The sequence below is a fragment of the Macaca thibetana genome, chromosome 7 (genome assembly GCF_024542745.1).
Source record: "Macaca thibetana thibetana isolate TM-01 chromosome 7, ASM2454274v1, whole genome shotgun sequence".
NCBI lineage: Eukaryota > Metazoa > Chordata > Mammalia > Primates > Cercopithecidae > Macaca > Macaca thibetana.
This window is the reverse complement of record NC_065584.1, coordinates 16,288,049-16,307,732: the sequence shown is the minus strand read 5'-3', so window position 1 is coordinate 16,307,732 and position 19,684 is coordinate 16,288,049. Positions and strand designations below refer to the sequence as shown.

Genomic DNA, 19,684 nt, shown 5'->3' with positions numbered 1-19,684 from the left:
TGTTTCAGTGACATGGACTCACACTGGGGGATGGGAGGTCTTGAACGGCTGTCCTACCTATGCTCCGACACCTGTGTGTTCCCCAGAGGCCTGACAGACACAGGTGAGTGGGCACGGACACCACCACTTAGATGGTTCAAGTCAGAATACACTCAGGCAGCCAGGATGATTTTTAAAATGTAAATTACATCTCTCTTCCTCACTTAAGTTTCAGTGGTTTCTCTTGGTCTCTGGTGGCCAGGCCCTGCCCACCGCTGCAGCCTCTGCTTATACCACTCTCCACCTCCTGCTCACTACTCCTAGCCCGTCTGACCATGAACACTTTGCACATGCTGATCCCTCTGCCTGGAGTACTTTCCTCTGACTATCAGCCTTACTGGTTCCTTCTCATACTGGGGATCAGCTCCCCAAAACATCCTGGCATAATGATTCTAAGGTGGCCATGCACCCTAATATTTTCTCCCTCAGCACCCTATTCTCTCAGTAGCACCCTCCTGAGATCATCTTGCCTGTCACCTGGAAGTGTGCCTTCCTGGCTGTGAGCAACATCTGGGCAGGGCCCTGTCCGTCTGTTTAGCCATTCCAACCATCTTCTCTGGGCTTTTTATTCCTCTACTACAGACGCCAAAAAGCTAAAATACTTGGGGCCGGGAATGGTGGCTCATGCCTGTAATCCCAACACCTTGGGAAGCTAAGACGGGAGGATCACTTGAGCCCAGGAGTTTGAGACCAGCTTGGACAACATAACAAGACCCCATCACTATTAAATTAAACAAAACAAAACAAAAAACTAAAATACTTGGTACCCTGGCATTCTTTGCAGGCAGAGGTAGTCACATGTCAGCTCCGGCCAACATGATGTCTACGGAGCGTCTTTGGGAGGGTTTCCCTGTGCCGCTAAGCCCTCCACCTTTCTCTGCTTGTACCTTAGGGATGTGCAGCAGCCACTGTTAAGGCTGGCAGAGCTGTAGGCAAGAGGCCTTGTTCCTGATGGCATCCCTGAGCCACTACATCAGCCCTGGACTGCCTGCCCTAGGGCTGCTTGTAGTGTGAGGCAAATAAAACCACACGGGTTTGCCAGGATTCTCAGCTGGGGCACCGCGAACATTTGCAGATGGAGTGTTCCTTGCCCTGCATGCTGAAGAATGTGTAGCAGCAGCATCCCTGGCCTCTACCCACTCTACACCAGGAGCACCACCCCTTCTCTTCCCCCGGGTCACGACAATCAAAAATGTCTTGAGACATTGCCAAATGTCCCTTGGGAAGCAAAATTCACCCCACCTTTTCCCACTGCCAGCTGGGAAATTGAGAATTGCTGATTTAAGCTGTGGCTAAGCTAGGTAACAGATAATCCATGCATCCACAATACAGTACCAGGAATGGCGGTAATCCTGGCTCTCCGTCTTGCAGGCAGGGATTCTGGGAGAGGCACCTACCTGCCTGGCTTTGTCAGCCTTCAGGGTCTCCATGTCACTCTGCAGCTGCTCCTTCTCTCTGATCAGCTCCTCACTGAGGGTCTCCAGATCTTGGTTGCTCTGCTTTTCTCTCTCCAGCTGGGTCTGTAACTTTTCAATCTGCAGAACCAAAAGACCCAGCCCAGTGTAGACGTCAGTCCTACGAAGTGAACCATGATTTAAAACAAAACGGAAACCTCTCACTCCCACAAAATGCACTAATGGGTGTTTTCTCAAGGGAAGACCTCCTGGCATCATTCTGTAGCAGCCTCCCCACACCACAGCTGTCACTCTTAAGACAGTAAGGTCACCAAGCAGCAACCCATCCCCATCTCCCCAGTATCCCTCCGCCCTATCCTTGCTGCCATGTGCTCCACTGCCTGGGGCCACCACCGCCGGATGCCCTTGGGGCCTTCACATACACCCATCTCCCTGTCCTCCCAGAGACTCTCTGCCTTGGCTGGTGATGTCACCTGGCTGCTCAAGTGGCCCTCTGTTATACCTCTTCCTCTTTCACCTCCATGTAAATTTGTCACCAAGCCCTGTCCTTTCTACCTCTTCCACACTTCCACCATCTCCATCACAGGCCAGGCCACATTTTGTCATTTTGTCTGGCCTGGACAGCCACCCAGTGATCTCCTTGACATCAAGCTCTTATGCCAGAACCCACCTGTGCCCAGCCCTCCTAAACACGAACTACCTGAACAGAGGTCCTCATGCTCCTCGTTGCACATGAGCACGCAGATGACTTACTGAAATGCAGATTCTGACTCAACCCTTGCTTTTTTTTGAGACAGTTTTGCCCAGGCTGGAGTACAATGGCATGATTTCGGCTCACTGTAACCTCTGCCTCCCAGATTCAAGCAATTTTCCTGCCTCAGCCTCCTGAGTAACTAGGACTACAGGAGCCCGCCACCACGCCCAGCTAATTTTTATATTTTTAGTAGAGATGGGGTTTCACCGTGTTGACCAGGCTGGTCTCGAACTCCTGACTTCAGGTGATCCGCCCACCTCGGCCTCCCAAAGTGCTGGGGTTACAGGCGTGAGCCACCACGCCTGGCCAACCCTTGCATTTCTGATTGCTGTTGCTTCTGGTCAAAGGTGTGATTTCCTGGGTCCTACTACCCCTGCTGGACCCCTCATCTTTCTCATTCTGTGGTTCTTTGTCCTATACTCCAGGTCCATCCCCGAAGAATGCCCAAGCCCCTGACGAACTTGCTGGGCTGAGACACGGGCTGGCTGCAGGCCTTCGGGCCTCCAGAGGGTCTCCTGTCCTCCCTGCAGCCCCTGGCTTGGGCGACGGTCTCGTGTTTTCTCAGGAATTGTGGGTGCCAGGACCCTGCCCCTCAGCCCCCAGGCTGCACGTCTTTACATGAGCTGCTCCTGCCTCTCGTGACAGGTCCCCAAAGGGCTGCTCCTCTTCCTCTAAAAATAAGGATTCTTTTTCCTTCTTGAGTCAAAGAATGAACTCTTATGACTTCGATACAAAGTTACAGACACAGAGGAAGGAGGGGGCTTCTCCAGGACCCATGGAGGTACCCTGAGTTAGAAGGAAAGATGTTTTAACTTCAGGGAACTATGGTTTTCAGAGGTCCCACACCAAAGCAAGCGTGCAGCCTGGGCTACACTCGGGGTGAGGTGGAGAGCCAGGTAGGTGCTAGGGCCGCCTGTGGGACTCAGCAGGGCCAGTGGGCTTGCTTACTGATTAGGAAATGCCAGCTGGATGGCGAGGTTGGAGAGGGAAATTCAGGATGAGCTGAGATGGCTGAGGGTTGCCAGGCCTGAAGCACAGCCTGCCTCCTGCTGGTACTGAAGGTTTCACCTGTCAAACGCCGGAGGGCTCCCCTTACGTGTCAGGCTTTGGGCTGGGCACTGGGGCCAATAAAACCGTGAGTGAGACGTGGACAGAGGGTGAAGGGAGAACCACCCCGCAGGGTCGGGCCAGATTCCAGCCAGGCTCAGGGCAGGTTGAGGACAAGAGGAAGGAAAGAGCTCCAGGCTTCAGACACAGGACAGCTCTGCCTGCGAATGGCGGCCCCTCCCTTCCGGTGCCCCCGCGACCAGGGAGTGTGTGCCAAGACAGGGCCTCCCTAGGCCCATGGCAGGAGAGGCTGGCATCGGGCCAGGGAGGAAGTAGGTAGGGCCTGAGAGACAATCCCATAAGGAGTCTCGATGGGTGGGCGGAGCTCCCGCCAGGTCCTGTTTATACAGAGGAGGGGCCACAGCAGACAGGACAGGGCGGAGAGATGCCTGAGCACCACCTTGGTGACCTGCCAGGAGGGGACACAGAATGTCACTAGGCCAGTGAGATAACACTGCAGGCTTTGCAGGGCAGCGTCGTGAGGACCTGCAGAACTGGAGTTCTCATCTTCCTAAAGGCCAATTCTTTTTATCATGGCCAAGCTTGGGCTGCCATTCATGAAGACATTTCCCGTGCTAGGCCCACATGAATCTAAGAAACCAAAACGCTGAGCCAGCCATGGTGGCTCACACCTGTGATGCTAGCACTTTGGGAGGCTGATGCGGAAGAACTGCTTGAGCCTAGGAGTTTGAGACCAGCCTGGGCAACATAAAGAGACCCCAGTTCCAAAAAAAAATTAGCTGGATATGATGGTATGTGCCTGTGGTCCCAGCTACCCAGGAGGCTGATGTGGGAGGATTACTTGAGCTCTGGAGATTGACGCTGCAGTGGGCCATGGTCACACCATCGCACTCCTGCCTAGATGACAGAGCGAGACCCTGTCTCAAAACACCGAGTCACTTTCCCCATGCTGCCCTGCACTGGAAGACGTGGCATGAGACAAGGATGTTTTCTGTTGTCCTATAAAGAGAAGAAAAACCACCTGGCAGCTAAAATGCCGCAAGGCACACAAAGCTTCAAAGGGACAAGAGTGAGCAGCCACGTAGGAGAGGTGCCATGAGGGAACTCAAGGGACCAGTTCCCAGAAGTGGGGGGCCTGTTCCCAGCCTCAGAGACCATGAACCTGCAGAGTGGCTGGGCGTGGTGGCTCACACTGGGAGGCCGAGGCGGCTGGACCACCTGAGGTCAGGAGACCAGCCTGGCCAACATGGCAAAACCCCATCTCCACTAAAAACACAAAAATTAGTTGGGCATGGTGGCACCTGCCTGTAATCCCAGCTACTCGGGAGGCCGAGACAGGAGAATTGCTTGAACCCAGGAGGTGGAGATAGCAAGGAAGCTGAGATTGTACCACTGCACTCCAGCCTGGGCAACAGAGCGAGACTCCGTCAAAAAAAAAAAACAAAAAAACCCTGCAGAGCCAGGGGACCCAGGTCTCCTGCCACAGTGATGCCTCAGTTGATGATACTGCCAGGACTCACAGTGGGTTGGGAGACACCCAGATGTGCCTGTCCTGCATGGCAGTCAGCCCGCAAGAACACTCCGGCCTCCTCCCACGGCTGGAATCTGACAGCTGGTGCGTTCAGAGCCCACACTACACCTCCAGTGTGAGGCAGGTGGATGAGAGGTTCTCTCACCGGGAATGAGCAAGACCTGTCAGCAATGCCTAGTCTCTCAATGGCCCCTTCCTGCACCTGAGGTGGAATCTGCCATGTGACAGGGATCCTCTTAACTGTAGAACAAGACTGGCTTGCAAACCCTCATCTGTTCGCCCAGATGTCTGGCTTCTACTGTGATCCCAGGAACACCTAACAGCTGTCATTAAAAGAGAACACAGTTCAGCTATCTCTTCCTCCCCATCCCATAAACCCAGAGGAGGGAGAAAGCACTGACCTGCTTGTTTTGCCACTAGCAAGACCCTAAGGTGTTCCATCAGAGGCCTCATACATTCATACCTAGGCTTTGCAGCCCCAAGGATGTTCATTATCACTGTAGTCAACAACTCAACATCCGGTATTTGGTACCTTACTGCTTCGTCTCCCTGGGTCCCTATTGCAAAGTTTATAACAGTGCACTACTCTCTTTTTACTGAGCGCTTACTATGTGCCGAATCCATCACACACACTACCTCCTCTAATCCCCACAACACCCAGCATAAGAAATGTGTGTTTGGGGCCAGGCACAGTGGCTCACGCCTATAATCCCAGCACTTTGGGAAGCCGACGTAAGTAGGTCACCTGAGGTCAGGAGTTTGAGACCAGCCTGGACAACATGGCAAAACCCCGTCTCTACTAAAAATACAAAATTAGTTGGGCGTGGTGGTGGATGCCTGTAATCCCAGCTACTCGGGAGGCTGAGGCAGAAGAATCGCCTGAACCTGGGAAGCGGAACTGCAGTGAGCTGAGATTATGCCATTGCACTCCAGCCTGGGAAACAAGAACAAAACTCAGCCTCAAAAAAAAAAAAAAAAAAAAAAAAAAAAAAAAAAAAAAAAAAGGAAGAAAGAAACGTGTGTTTGGTTGTTGCTAAATTTCCTGGCACAAGTTTCGAAAATCCTTGGAATCTCCAAAGGGATAGGTGTCTTTCTTGTATGCTAAGATAAATGAGGACTGGGGGCTCCTGGAGAGCCTCAGGATGGGGGCTAGTTGCCAAGGGAACCAACCATGTTATTAGAGTTGAAACTTTCAGGTCTCCCCTACCTCCAGGGAGGAGAGAGGGGCTGGAGGTTGAACTAATCAAATGGCAAATGATGTAATCAACCATGCCTATATAATAAAACCTCCATAAAAACCCAAAAGGACTAAGTCAAAGAGTGTCCAGGCTGGTGAACATGTGGAGGTGCTGGAGGGGCACCCGCAGAGGGCAGGGTAGGGTCGCACCACTGCCCGCAGCCACCGCCCTGTGTATCTGTTCCGCCTGTGCACTGTATACTTCGTAATAAACAAGGACTACTAAGCCATCTAGGCAATAGTGGAGCCCTCGAAGGGGGCGGTGGGAACCTCTGATCTACAGCCAGCCGGTCAGAAGCACAGGTGACAATCCCGACTTGGATTGGCACCTGAAGTGAGAGGCAGGCTGGTGGGACTGAGCCCTTAGGCTGCGGGGTCTGTAGTGTCAGAATTGAGTCAAACTGTAGGATACCCAGCTGCTGTCCCCCGAGAACTTGGGAATTGCTTGGTGTGGAGAAAAGCCCACACCCCTGGTATAGGCAGTGAGGTACTGGGAGCAGTGGCACAGAAGAGAACACGGGAGTTTTCTTTTCACAGGCAGGCACCCCATCAACCCCATTTCACAGATGAAGACAACGAGGCACAAGAAAGTCACATGTCCAGGTCATCCTCTAATGGCAGCGGAGCAAGGACAGGGCCACACTCTCTCTGGCTCTCCCCAGTCCTCACTCCCGTTCCCATTATAATCAGTGGTGACTACGCCAGGATTCTGCCCACTCCCTGACACCTGCATGCTCTACCCGGCCGCTCCGTGTCTGTGCGTGTGCTCCAGACAAGCACTGGGGAGGGTGGGAGGGTGCCCGAGGGCTCTGTGCCTCCCCGCTGACCTAAGGAGGCTGAGGTACCTTCTTGCTGAGCTGGTGGTTTTCCTTCTCCAGCTCCCCGCACTTGAGGCCGCTCTCCTCCAGCACCAGGGACGCATCCCGCAGCCCCTGGATGGTGCTCTGGAGGCTCTGGTTCTCCTTCTCCAGCTTCAGGATGCGGCTGGACGCACATTCGTTCAGCTCAAACACAAACGACTTCCTGGAGGCTGAAGACAAAGTCCAGTCAGAGCCCAGCATTCTGTGGGCCTCCACTTCCACTCTCTGCCCCAAGCTCTGAGATGGTCATCAGTCCCAGAGTCCAGGGTCTAAGGGGCCTGGGAGGAGCTCCCACAGGTCAGCCAGGGACCCTCCCTCCGGCCCCTCCACTCCCAGTGCCCGAGGGTTCCTCTTTAGGCTTTGCTGGGGTCTGTCAGGGCAGCAATCCAGGGCTCAAGAAGGTGGAAGGTCCAGGAGCCACTGCAAGGGCTGTGTCACTTATGGGAAACATTTGGCCATCAGGCTGCTACCTAACTGTCCAATCAAGGATTTTAGAGGCTAACAGAGATGGTACATAGGTGATGTATTCCATGCCCCCAAGAGCATAGTGGACACTGCGGCTGCTCAGTAGGCAGGAACATGTAACTGACCACTCCCGTCGGCCACGGGTGGTAGAAAGCTACACTGGAACACGTGCCGGGCACTTGTCAGCCTGGATGAGATGCTATGCAGAGATTTCTTTCTGTGACTTCACAATTATGTTGAAGAAAACTGTGATAGTGTATGCAAATTGCTTTCAAAATTCTAAGTGAAATGAAAAATAAGCTAAAAATAGTAAAAGGCAGACTATCTACTCTGCTTTTAAACAGCTCAGATGCAAATGGAGAAGGGAACAGTCTCGAGTCAGGAATGGGAGTTCCTGGCCCTTCCTGCTACAAGCAGGTGCACGATTTTAGGTAAGTCATGGGGCTGTTTCAGGAAGGGAAAAAAGGGGTATGCAAAAGCCCTCTTAAGAAGGGAGCCAGGTTCTTCCACCCCTCATTTACCCAACTGAGTGCCACGTCCTTTCCACACTGTTGCTAATACAGCTATTCCTCCCCCCACCTCTTCACCCCGGGGGCTGTGGGTACAGGGGGGTGATGGCTTTCACAGCAAACACATAAATCTGGAAATGTGTGTGTTCAGATCTCCCGGGTGATCATAAAGACTGAACAGCGTCTTGTTTCCCTCTGAGTTTCCATCTTCTACCAAGGATAACGACACGGACCACCCAACAGGCCAGAACGCCCCAAAGACCCAAAGCAACAACAGGCGAGCAGTAGAGGCGACGGTGTGTCCCTGGCCCCAGCCCAGCGCTGACACACACATAAACACACACACACACTCCACAAAGACGCTTGGAGGGCTCTGTCCCAACTAAGCTGTAAATGAAACTAACCTAACTTCGACACCGAGCCTCAAATAAGACTCCATTATTTCAAAACCTGTGGTCATCTGGACAGTGCCTCTGCAGAATTCATGGGGGGGGGACCCATTTTTAAAATTATAGAAAAATACATGTAAAAAGTACCACTTCAGCCATTTTAAAGTGTTTAGATCTGTGGCATTAGGTACAAGCACACTTTTCTGCAACCATAACCACCACCCCTTTTCACCTTCCCAAACTGACCACAGAGAATAATTTTTAAGGTTCTATGAGTTAAACAATGGAGTCGATGTTTCATTTCCTCTTCCATTAAAGTCAGTGCCTCGAAGACTATTAAAATGACACAATGGTTTACTACTAAAACGCAGATGTTTCTCTTTTTTTTTTTTTTTTTTTTTTTTTTTTTGAGACAGAGTCTCACTCTCTTACCCAGGCTGGAGTGCAGTGGTGTGATCTTGGCTCGCTGCAACCTCCACCTCTCAGGTTCGAGCGATTCTCCTGCCTCAGTCTTCTGAGTAGCTGGGATTACAGGCACGCACCACCATGCCTGGCTCATTTTTGTACTTTTAGTAGAGGCGGGGTTTCTCCATGTTGGCCAGGCTGGTCTCGAACTCCTGACCTCAAGTGATCTGCCTGCCTTAATCTCCCAAAGTGCTGGGATTACAGGCATGAGCCACTGTGCCCGGCCCAGTGTTTCCTTACTAGTGCAAATCTCATCAGCACCCCCAGCAACCAGAGCAACTGGGTATGTCTTAGTAAGACAGACAAGAAGAGCTGCCTTCTACGGAACACACCAAGGGCCAGAGTCGGGGTTCATGCTCCGCTGTCTTCTCACTCATCCTCACAGCCATCCTGTGAGGCAGGTTCATTACCCCCATTTTGCAGGTAAGGAAACTAAAGTTTTAAAAGGTTAAGTACTTGCCCTAGGTCACCTAGCAAACCAGTGGAGGAACCAAGGCTTTATGCCAGGTGTTTCTGGCTCTCAAAGCCACCGCCCCACACACTCAGGCTTCGCTTGCACGATGCCATCATTCTAGCAAACACTAGAATGATGTCAGCTCCTAGCTAGGCACTAGGAGTTGACAAGACTAAGAATAAATCATGGTATTAACCTGGAAGAGCTCACATACTATACAAAATAGTGTAAATCGGTGAGGCCTTCTCACCCTACCAGCCACCATGGTCTCTAACAAATACTTCGTTGAGGGAGACCATCCTAGGCTGCTTGTACCACCTCTCTGCTCCACCAGGGGGCACCCTCAACTTGGACTTCCAGAAGGGAGGGATTTGGGGGGATCCCCCTCGTACAGCCCTCAGGCCCCAGCGCTACGCACAGATACCAAAGCACAGACAGCGAACTTCTCACACAGATTCACAGTGAAACTGATTTTAGGTTCGGAACTGATAGAAACCCCCAAATACAAAAAATATTCACCTGTTTCCAACCTTTCCAGCATGCTTAGATGTCTATCAGAATGTTTTAAAGCCACCCCCTAAACAAGCCAAAAGCCCCATCACACCCTGGAAAGTCTAAGTAACTATGAACTTGCACTATCACGTGCACCGGAACGGTGAGCGTGTGCTATTTTCAAACGCAGGAACTGGCTCATTGTTTGCCGGGGCTGAGGCTTCCTGCGAGCGGGGCTGAGTGCGGCCCCGCCCACGCTTCCCATGACCGACACCTCCTCTCGCGCAGGGCAGTGGGCAGCAGAGCAAGTCCAGGAGGGAAGAGGGAAAGGGAGAGGCCCGGCAGAGGCGCTGCTGAGAAACTGGGTCTCAGGGGCAACAGCCACTCAGCAACCCCCACACCCAGGAGAGAGAAAACAGGCTGCCTCCATCTTGCCCAATTATGCAAATGAATGGAGGAAATAACGCCCAGGGTACATTTATAGCAGGGATTCGTGCCCACTGGTGATGACTCCCGCCATCCAGGGCTTTCAGCCATCCACAGATGGCCTAAGAGAGCCTCTGGGTGTCAGTGCACTATAATCTGAAAGCTCTTGGGAATGTCCATATGGGAATTGGGAAACCTAGCAACACTTAATTTGTGTTTTGCGTCCTGACATCAAGGCTGCCAGACCCCTCGTGTCTTCCCCGGAGAGAACTGTAATGAAACAGTTCCAAGTGGCGCTTGAAGGAAATCGTGTTTGCCTGGGATTAATGGATGGGCTAACATGGCAGCTCCAGAGCCCAGGGCTCAGCTCCCTGGAGGCAGCGGCGGCGACGGCCAGGCTGGCTCCTTGGCACCAGGCACTACCTACCGTCTGACAAGTCTGCGTTCTTGGACAGCTGCTCCAGCTCCCAGCCAAGGTGGGCAGATTCGTTCATGCTCTGCTTCTGTGCAATCTCAAGGACCATGTTTTCTTCCAGCAGCTCCTCAATTCGTTTCTTATCTGTGTCCCGGTCCTGGGGTAAGAAGAGGCAAGAAGTGAGGCTGCACAGCTGGGGAGCCCTCTGGACAAGCCTCAGCCCCTGTACAGCTACCATCATGTGCTGTGGATGAAGATGTACTACTGGCTCACTTCCAAATAAACAGAGCTGCACAGAAACGTCCCAACACAGGGCCCTGCTATGAGAGATAAAGCCACTCAAAGGTACGCTGACCTGGCTACCTAGGTTATGAAGAGAGACCCGAGGTCCCTAACTGAATGCTGTCTGAACAAAGTGACGTATTGCACAGGGCTTTAAAGCAAGTGTGCAGCGATGGGCAGCTTCGTGGCTCTAGCGAAGCCCTAAAGCTGTTAAGGCCTCTAAAGTTGTTAAGAGGCTAACAGATCACAGCTCACCCCACACCATCAACAGCAAAGACCCTTCTTGCAAAAGACACACACGCACACTCATTCCTACAGAAAAGCAATACAGAAGTCAAGTGCTCTCTGTCTGTGGGTGTTAAGTGGCACCCACTCAAGCCTGCTGATTTTAGCAAGCGACTCCCCGCAGTCAACAAGTCATTGGTGGTAGCGGTGGGAGCAGCAGCGGCGGGAGCAGCAACAAACCCAGTAGCTGAACTATCAGAGAAGGGCACGGCATAAACCTGAACCTGCCCCAATCTGTTTTTTTCTTTTTTTTTTTTTTTTTTTTTTTTTTTTTCCTGAGACAGGGTCTTGCTCTGTCACCCAGGCTGGAATGCAGTGGTGTGATCATGGCTCACTGCAACCTCAACCTCCCAGCCTCAAGCAACCCTCCCACCTCAGTCTCCCCAAGTAGATGCGACTACAGGCTCACACCACCATGCCCAATTTTTTAATTTTTGTAGAGATGGGGTCTCACTAGGTTGCCAGGGCTAGAACTCCTGGGCTCAAGGGATCCTCCCACCTTAGCCTCCCAAAGTCCTGGGATTACAGGCATGAGCCACTGTGCCCAACCCCAATCTGTTTTCAGTGCAGTAACAACACAGCCTGCAGTACCAATTCCAGGTCGTGAAGCTTTGATTTCAGCTGCAGGTTCTCCTTTTCCAGTTCATGGACTTTATCGCCCCGGGCCCGAGCAGCAGTCAGCTGCTCCTCCAGCATGGCCTTGGTTTCAATTAAAATGATATTATCTTCTCTCAGCTCCTGGTTAGCAAAAACATACATGAGAACCATCAGATAAAGGCACCTGGGTCATTAGGACAGAATTCTAAAACCAAAGCTCTTTCAGGCATCTGGACCCAAGCAAACAATCCAGAGGGAAGTCCGAGGCAGGAAGTTTTTTCTCCACTTTTTGTTTTTATCATCTTCACTTTTTTTTTTTCGAGACAGAATCTCACTCTGTTGCCCAGGCTGGGGTGCAGTGGCCGATCTCAGCTCACTGCAACCTCCACCTCCTGGGTTCGGCAATTCTCCTGCCTCAGCCTCCCAAGTAGCTGAGATTACAGGTGCCCGCTACCACGCCCAGCTAATTTTTGTATCTTTAGTAGAGATGAGGTTTCACCATGTTGTCCAGGCTGGTCTAGAATTCCTGACCTCAGGTGATCCACCTGCCTCAGCCTCCCAAAGTGCTGGGATTACAGGTGTGAGCCACTGCGCCCAGCCCATCTTCACCCTTTCTAATTGGGCAAGGACAATGGACTTTCTCTGCTATAAGAAAAAAAATCTATACATCAAGATAGGCTAGGAATAGTGCCAAGGCTTTGACATTCTTCATCTCATTTGGACGGACAAGGGATCTCTGAGCCCATTTCCTTAACAAGGAAGGAGTGGGGTCGAGAGTCAATCCTGGGTTCCAGGTCTGAGTCTAGTAGACCTTTTGATTCAACATTCATTCTACAGATGTGGGGCCTGGAAAAAAAGCAGCTATTCAGGTAAGTTTTCTCATTCAATACACTGCTCTGAATCTGAGTATCTTACAAACACTCTTAGAAAAGAGAAGTTATTGGCAGTTTCCTGGAAATGGGGGTCTTTAAGACAGTTAAAGTCTCAGCACAGCAAGCCACACAAATGTGAACTCCACAAATATACACAGTTGAGGGGTCCACCTGGATCTACTTTTGTCACAGGCAGTGATGTGCACAAGGGAAGAAGTCGGTCCGGGGCCCACATCTCCACTGTTCCTAGGCTAAGGGCTTTCTTGGTTTCTCTTCTCCTGGGCCCTTCCAAGCACTGCTCGGTATCTGGCGGGGAACTGAGCTTCCCCCAAATGCCTTTGCAGGTTACAAACGGCACACGCCAGGAACCTGTATGCTTCTTTCGGTGGGCAGAGCTGTCTAAGGTTTGTCCCACTCACGAATCACACTGGGAACCAGGCGGGAAGTTCCTGCTTATCCACCATGTGCTCATCTTCCTATGTGGGCCAGAATCCAAGATTCCTGGTGCAGGGGAAGCCACACACTTTCCAGCCAGCGGACACAGCTTTGATCAAAGCCTGGCAGGGGTGAGGGGCTTGACCATTAAGTCTCTGGATTCACCTGCATGCCCTTCTCTGCCTGTCCCCAGCAGAGACCACATCTACTATGTGGCTGGCCCTGGCCCAGGCAATCCATGAACCGCCTTACTCCCAGTGGCCCTCAGAGAGAGGCAGGGACAGTCCCTTCCTGCAGATGAAAGACCAACTCAGAAAAAATAATGAGCTCAAAGCCACGAACCTAGTGAGGTACAAAGCTGGAGCCTGACAAGCTGCAGACCCTGTGCTCTCCTCACTGCCCTCGGCTCCCTGAAGCCCACCCTCGGGGGCTCGTGTGGGTGAAAGGCCCCTATTGTACTAATGACACGAGCCAGAGCACAATGACAGACTTCAAGGCAGAAAGAAGGCCCGGTCTTTTCTCTCTGGCTTTTGCCCCTACTCTTCCGACCAGTGTTCCAGCAGGGTCCACCACCAGCACTCCCCAGCATCACTACCCTCAGGCCCTAAGCAACCACCGCACAGGCTGCCGCCGCTTCACCCTCACAACCAACTCCTATTTAGCCCTCAAGACCCAGCCTGAGTTATCCGCTTGGAGAAGGGCTTGAGAATTCACTGTGTCCCACCCAAGTCAGGCTTCTGGGCTCCTAGTGTTCCCCTGGTCTGCTCTGAGGCCACAGCAGGCCGGCCTGTTCCTCCCCTAGATCAGGAACCCCGGGCGGGACTGTTGTGTGTTTGCTCTTGTGAGCCTCGCATAAGTGTTCAATAACAGTAGTTGGCCAAATCATGCCACAAGGAGGAATCAAAGGCGGCATGTGAGGTGGACCTTAAAGAACTCAAGAGACTTCCCGGAATGAATGGGGATGGCCAGGAGTGGGAGATGGCATGGAACAGAAGATTTCTAACTGCTACTCAAATATGCCGTGGTTTTCTGGCCATTTCAACCTCCACTATATATAAGGTAACAAAAACATCTCGAGTGCCCTGCACACCCCACCACCACCTCTGAAATGAGAAGCCGGATCCAGAAGAAGCTGCGGCCAAGCTCCCGAAGCAAGCCCAGAGCTCCCCCAGGGACCTGGTGAGGAGGAGTGGGAAGCCCGATTCCACACCTCTGGGTAGCTGTCCAAGGCCAGAACGCCCCACCACGGCCCCAACCACCAGTGACCTGGGGGGCTAAAGGCCTGGCCCAGCCCAGCAAACAGCTAAGGGGACCACACTCATGAAGTCACAGGCCAGGCCTGAGGGCTGGTCCAGGAGGCTCGAGAGCTCACTTCTAATCCGCCACTGCGACTTGGGGCAGTGATTAGGCATGGGAGCTAACGGGCCCCGATTCCCAGGGCTGCTACATACACTCTCAACCCGGATTCCTCCTTTACAGGATGGGCCTGAAGGCAGGGTGATGCGGAGCTCGGATGATACGTGTAAAATACTCCATGTGCAGTGCCTCAGACCTACAAACTTGCCAGCTGCCATCACCACCAACTCTCACCAACAGAGCACCCCCAGCACTCGCCGTGGAGCACCTAGCATGTTAACAGCAAAAACTGGCTTCTAGGGTGCCTCCTGACCCCTGAGGAGCACACAGCACCAGAGCGGGTACAGAATCAAAGAAACGAGCTGTCCCCCACCAGGGAGCTCGGTAGCGACCACGATGCCGTACAGTTCCCTAAAGGAGGCCATAGCAGCAGGAGGCCAGCCCAGGGCATCCTCAGTGGGGAGGGTCTGGGTCAGCTGACTCAGGGTGGGCAGACCTCCTACCCACCCAGGAAACATCACCCCTGCTCTGAACTCTACCTGCTCATCCAGCTTCGTGGACATCCCTTGAACTTCACCTGCCTGTTTTCAAACTTCGCCCGCTTTGAGGAGCATGGGGGACTTAAACCTTAAACCAAACGTCAGGTCTGTCCTGTCCAACGCCCGGTTCAGTGTGCTGAACCTCATCACAACTCCTCAGCAGTTATTAAGGAATGAGGGAGACACAAAAGACACAAAGTCCCAGGTGGGAACAGAAGACCTCCCTGCGTTCAAGGTGTCCTTAGTAAGTACCCTGAATCTTGACATTCCCTGATTATGACGTGATGTGTCAGCTCTAATGTGAGCTGCTGGAGGCTGGGACCCTTCCTCAGGCCTCCACGGCCTCGGATAGTGGCAGCCCCTCACCCCTCCTGAGAGTACCCCACTTTCAGCACTCCCCACACCCCCTTTACTTCCTCCTTCCTGTGAAGGCTGAAGCTCACGTTCATTCACAGGCAAGCATCAAGGTCTTGGAGGCAGACAGTCATTCCCATCCCAGGTCCCCCTGCTTAGCAACTGCCATGTTATTAATTAATCAATCATCAGTTTCCTCATCTGAAAAGAGGGAAGGAATGAACGTGGCTGCTAAACCTGCAGAGCCACCATAAGGCTTCAGTGCACGGACACAGTTAGGGCCTGACACCATTCCTAGCAGGCAGGGAAACCTCCACAGACACACAGTCTAGTTACCACTCACTGAAAGACCCAATTGTGCACCTCATTTGGGCCAGCCCCTGAGACTGTGCAGGCCCAGTCAGGTGACGTTTTCAGCTCTGCAGGTTTTAAGTCTCTGTCACAATTACTCAGCTCCACAGAGGGAGCACAAAAAGAGACAACAAATGGGCATCAGCTGTGCTCCAACACAACTGTGTCCATAAAAACTCACGGGGGCCGGGTTTGCCCAGGGACTGCCATCTGCTGACCTCTGAGCCAGAAGGCGCATGGGGCACAGAGGACCAGGGGTCAATAAGGCACAGACCCTGTCTTCAAAGAGCTCCCACTCTGGCTGGGAAGCAGACAGGACAGTGCCACGTGACAAGCACCGCCTGCAGTCAGGAGGGGTTTCAAGGTGCCTGGAGCAGGAGGCTGGGAGACGCAGGCTGCACAGATCAGCGCCCCATCCCTGACCTGGCCCTGGAGTCTGAGGAGCGAGCTGGGAGGAGAAAGCGGGGCTGGGCCAAGGAAGCACTTGTGCAAAAGCACCAGGAGTCCTGGGGGAGCTGAAGGGGGCGAGTGGCAGACGAGGGTACAGTGTGGATTTTACCCAGGAGCCATGGAGAGCGGCTGCAAAGGCCTCTGCAGCAGGACAGACGGAGGCAGACTGGCCAGTCCAGACTGTTAGGGAGGGAACTCCATGGGCAAACTCTGGAGTAACATGAGCAAGGATGCCAGTGAGGCTGAGGCGCCCTCTTCAACACCCGCCTCCGGACAGGGAGATGCTGGGAGGTGAGAAACAGGCTTATAAACAGGAGGGGCACCTGGGCGTGGGACGCGGGGGGTGGGCAGGAAGACAAAGAAACAAGGTCGCCCTATGCTCTGGCTTGAGCACCCGAGTAGATGTGACTCCAGACCAGAGACAGGACAGGCAGGTGTGGAGGGAAAGACAATGACTCTGAACACACTGGCCTTGAGACGTCTCTGGATGACCCGGGTACACTGAGGCCTGGAGCACAAGACAGAGCCTCAGCCAAAGATTAAGATCTGGCACTCAAGGGTCTATGTGTATGGGCTAAGAGAAGTGGGCGGGGCAGGTGAGCCATCCCTGGAGAAAGCCCAGAGGAGCAAAGGCCGAGGGGTGGATGAGGGCCCTGGTACTGAGGGGTGGGCCTGCGAGGGGAGGGTGAGTCCAGGAGTGGGGAGAGTGGAAGCTCAGGCAGGAAGTGGTAGGAGGGGCTGGGGCCGAGGAGTGCTTGCCGGATATGTCCATGTCAGGAGCACTCTTCACTGGCAAGAGTGGCTTTGGTAAGTGGGGGGGGTGCAGGCACGGCAGGTGGCCCCAGAGACTGGGGGAAATGGGCCCACAGCTGACACTGCTTTCACACAGGTCTGCCTTTGAGCCCAGGGAGAGGCAGCTGGAGCGAGTGGAGGAAAGTGGAAAGGTCTGTTTTAAGTAAAAGATGGGAGAGCCTCAGGGGCCTCAAGACACTGGACCCAAATCAACAAACATGTCCCAAGCACCTTTTCCTCCCGAAGATGACTGAGACCTCTGAGAGCTGCAGGAGATGCTGTGTGGGGCCAGAGGAGGCTGGAGGAGGGCAGGAGAGCTGGGGCCCTATCTCCAGGCCTCGTGGGCAAGGCAGACCAGGCCACAGCAGAGCTCCCGCCCCACCCCATTCCTGGTCACCATGGCGGGGGGAGGATGTGCACACGTGTGTGTGCACGTGCAAGAGAGAGGAGAGAAAGAGACACACATACATTCTGGGAATGATCATTAGCCTAGCTCCTCACTGGTTGGTGCTGGCCAACAACCCTTCCTGTCCCTCTGGCTGACCCCTCACTGCAGAGATCTATTCCAGGGTCCCCACCTCCTCTGGGGCAGCTCCCTGTCAGGGAGGCTCCCCATGGAGAGGTGCACCCCAGGATAAGCCCATTGCAAACATGCTCCTGTATCACAGGATGCCAAGGTCTCAGACATGCCCCAGAGCACCCCCCACTTTGACAGATGGGGACAAGACTTGCTTAACACCTGGCGAGCTGGATATAGACTATGCCCAGCTAGGTCTCTGCCCCTGGGTATAGACTGTGCCCAGCTAGGTCTCTGCCCCTGGGTATGGACTGTGCCCAGGTAGGTTTCTGCCCCTGGGTATGGACGGTGTCCAGGTAGGTCTCTGCTCCTGGATGTAGACTGCACCCAGCTAGGTCTCTGCCCCTGGGTGTAGACTCTGACCAGCTAGGTCTCTGCCCCTCGGGCTATTTGGGAGCCCGTGCTGCCTAGAGAGCCGTAAATCACACAGAAGCAGAGAGAGGTTACATCCACTCCGCTCAGGATGCACACAGCATCTATGCATCTGCCCTTTGCCTGCAGTAGAAACTTGCAGCCAGTTTTAAAATATGGGAAAAATTGCAGCCAATTTTAAAATATGGGATGCAATTTTAAAAATATGCGTCCTTCTCCCACGCAGCCCTGAGGGCAACCCCCATGCCATGGACAGCACCGAGCAGAAGAACTACTATTTACAAAGGGAAGTCAGGGACACCCCACGCCTGCCCGCACGCTTCCTCCTGGACCAAGGGACACTTACTCTGCTGTTCATTTAGTTGTTTCACCTCTTATGTAAGCTAGGCTAGGAGTAAAAAATAGCTGCCAGACTTTTGAAAACAAACCATGTACATTTGTGTTCCATGTTTTTGTAACCAAAATTAATCTGCCCTTGCCCCGAAGCCTGGGTCCTTTATCTCGTCCTCCCACATGGCAGGACGCGCTCTCCCTTCGGTGATGCACACCGATGTGCTTTCCGGGTTAGACGGGGCAGCCTGTCTGGGCGGACCCGGCCACCAGTCTCTCCCACTGTACCTGCAAGTGCTGCACCAATTCGAGCTGGCACAAATCCAATAACCTCTCTGCTCTCCTGCCTATCTCACCTAACAGCCCTGTCTCCAGTCCCGAGGAATCGAAAAACTCAGGATTCCTCCCGTTCCCTCCTCCCCAGACTGCAAGCCTTTTAACTGCAGAGCAAAGGGTGGCGTGATTACCAAGTGCCTCGTGTGTGCCAGGCTCTCTGTATACGCAGTCAAGTAAGACAGAGTCCTGCCTGCTGGGGCTCAAGGTCCACACAAAAAGCCTCTGGCCACACGCTGCCCACAGACTGACCCTTGGCTCTGCAAACCCTGCCTTTCCGGAGGGAATCCAGGAGTGAAGAGCCTCAGGGGGGAAAAAAAGCACTCTGTTCGTCTGCAACCGTATTCCTCCAGCTTGGGAGGAATCCAGGAAGTATAAAGGGACAGACACACGCAGATGTGTTCATATTTCCATTTGGATGACAGCCACTGACGTGTGTGCATCTCTTTTGGCTGTACTATAGGCATACATTAAGGAATTCAATGGAAACATACCTTCTTGCTAATATTTTAACGGTATAGATCTGCTAATGAATTCTCTTCCAAACATATACTTAGTGTACTCTGTTGCTTTATGTCTTATTTTAAACTGAGCCTTAAGGGAATATAGTATTTTAACATTAACTCTGCCAATACTTTTATCTAGAAGCCTGTTGCCATTTTTGTCGTCTGTGACATTTATGTCCAAAGAAAGGCAGGATTACATTTTTTCCTAACAGATTGAGTTGTGGTGTAGTGTATTCTTGGTTATCAAAATACTCATACAGCTTTGGGATTTCAAATTGGTAAATATTCATGATGTGTGAAAAAGCATGACATATACTGCATGCTCTCAAACATGTAAAACGAGGCTGTGTGCACACACAGGACACAGAAGGACACGGCAAACTGTAAACTGCTTGTGATTCTGGAGGACTTTGTTCTTTGCTTGTCTTTTTCAGTTTCCTATAATGTACACATTAATTTTTTTAAAGTAAGGTTATTTTTTTAAGGGGGACAAGATGGCCTGGGAGAGGGCCTGTAAAATGCAGATTTCTAGGGCCTGCCCTTACTCCCTGGGGTCTAGGGTGGGGCCCAGGAATCTGCATTTTAAACACAAACCCACAGCTGATCCTGATACAGACAGACACAGACCACATCTTGAGAAACTGAGAAATGAAGAGCTGAGACTTATGGGAAACTGCTTCACAGCTTTAAACTGATCAATATTTTTAACTGTTTCACAATGGATGTGGTTGACC

At 52.6% G+C, this 19,684-nt stretch overlaps 1 protein-coding gene across 5 annotated transcripts in view; it reads right to left on the bottom strand.

Annotated features, from left to right (window-relative positions):
* CCDC88C (coiled-coil domain containing 88C) overlaps positions 1–19,684 on the bottom strand; it is a 148,444-nt gene that overhangs the window by 43,968 nt on the left and 84,792 nt on the right. For all 5 annotated transcript variants that reach the window (XM_050799000.1, XM_050799002.1, XM_050799001.1 and 2 more), the window contains 4 exons: positions 11,678–11,824; positions 10,532–10,676; positions 6,890–7,074; positions 1,437–1,574 (listed from right to left, as the gene is read on the bottom strand). In XM_050799000.1, the coding sequence (XP_050654957.1) occupies positions 1,437–1,574; positions 6,890–7,074; positions 10,532–10,676; positions 11,678–11,824 (615 nt within the window). The remainder of the gene's footprint in view (positions 1–1,436; positions 1,575–6,889; positions 7,075–10,531; positions 10,677–11,677; positions 11,825–19,684) is intronic.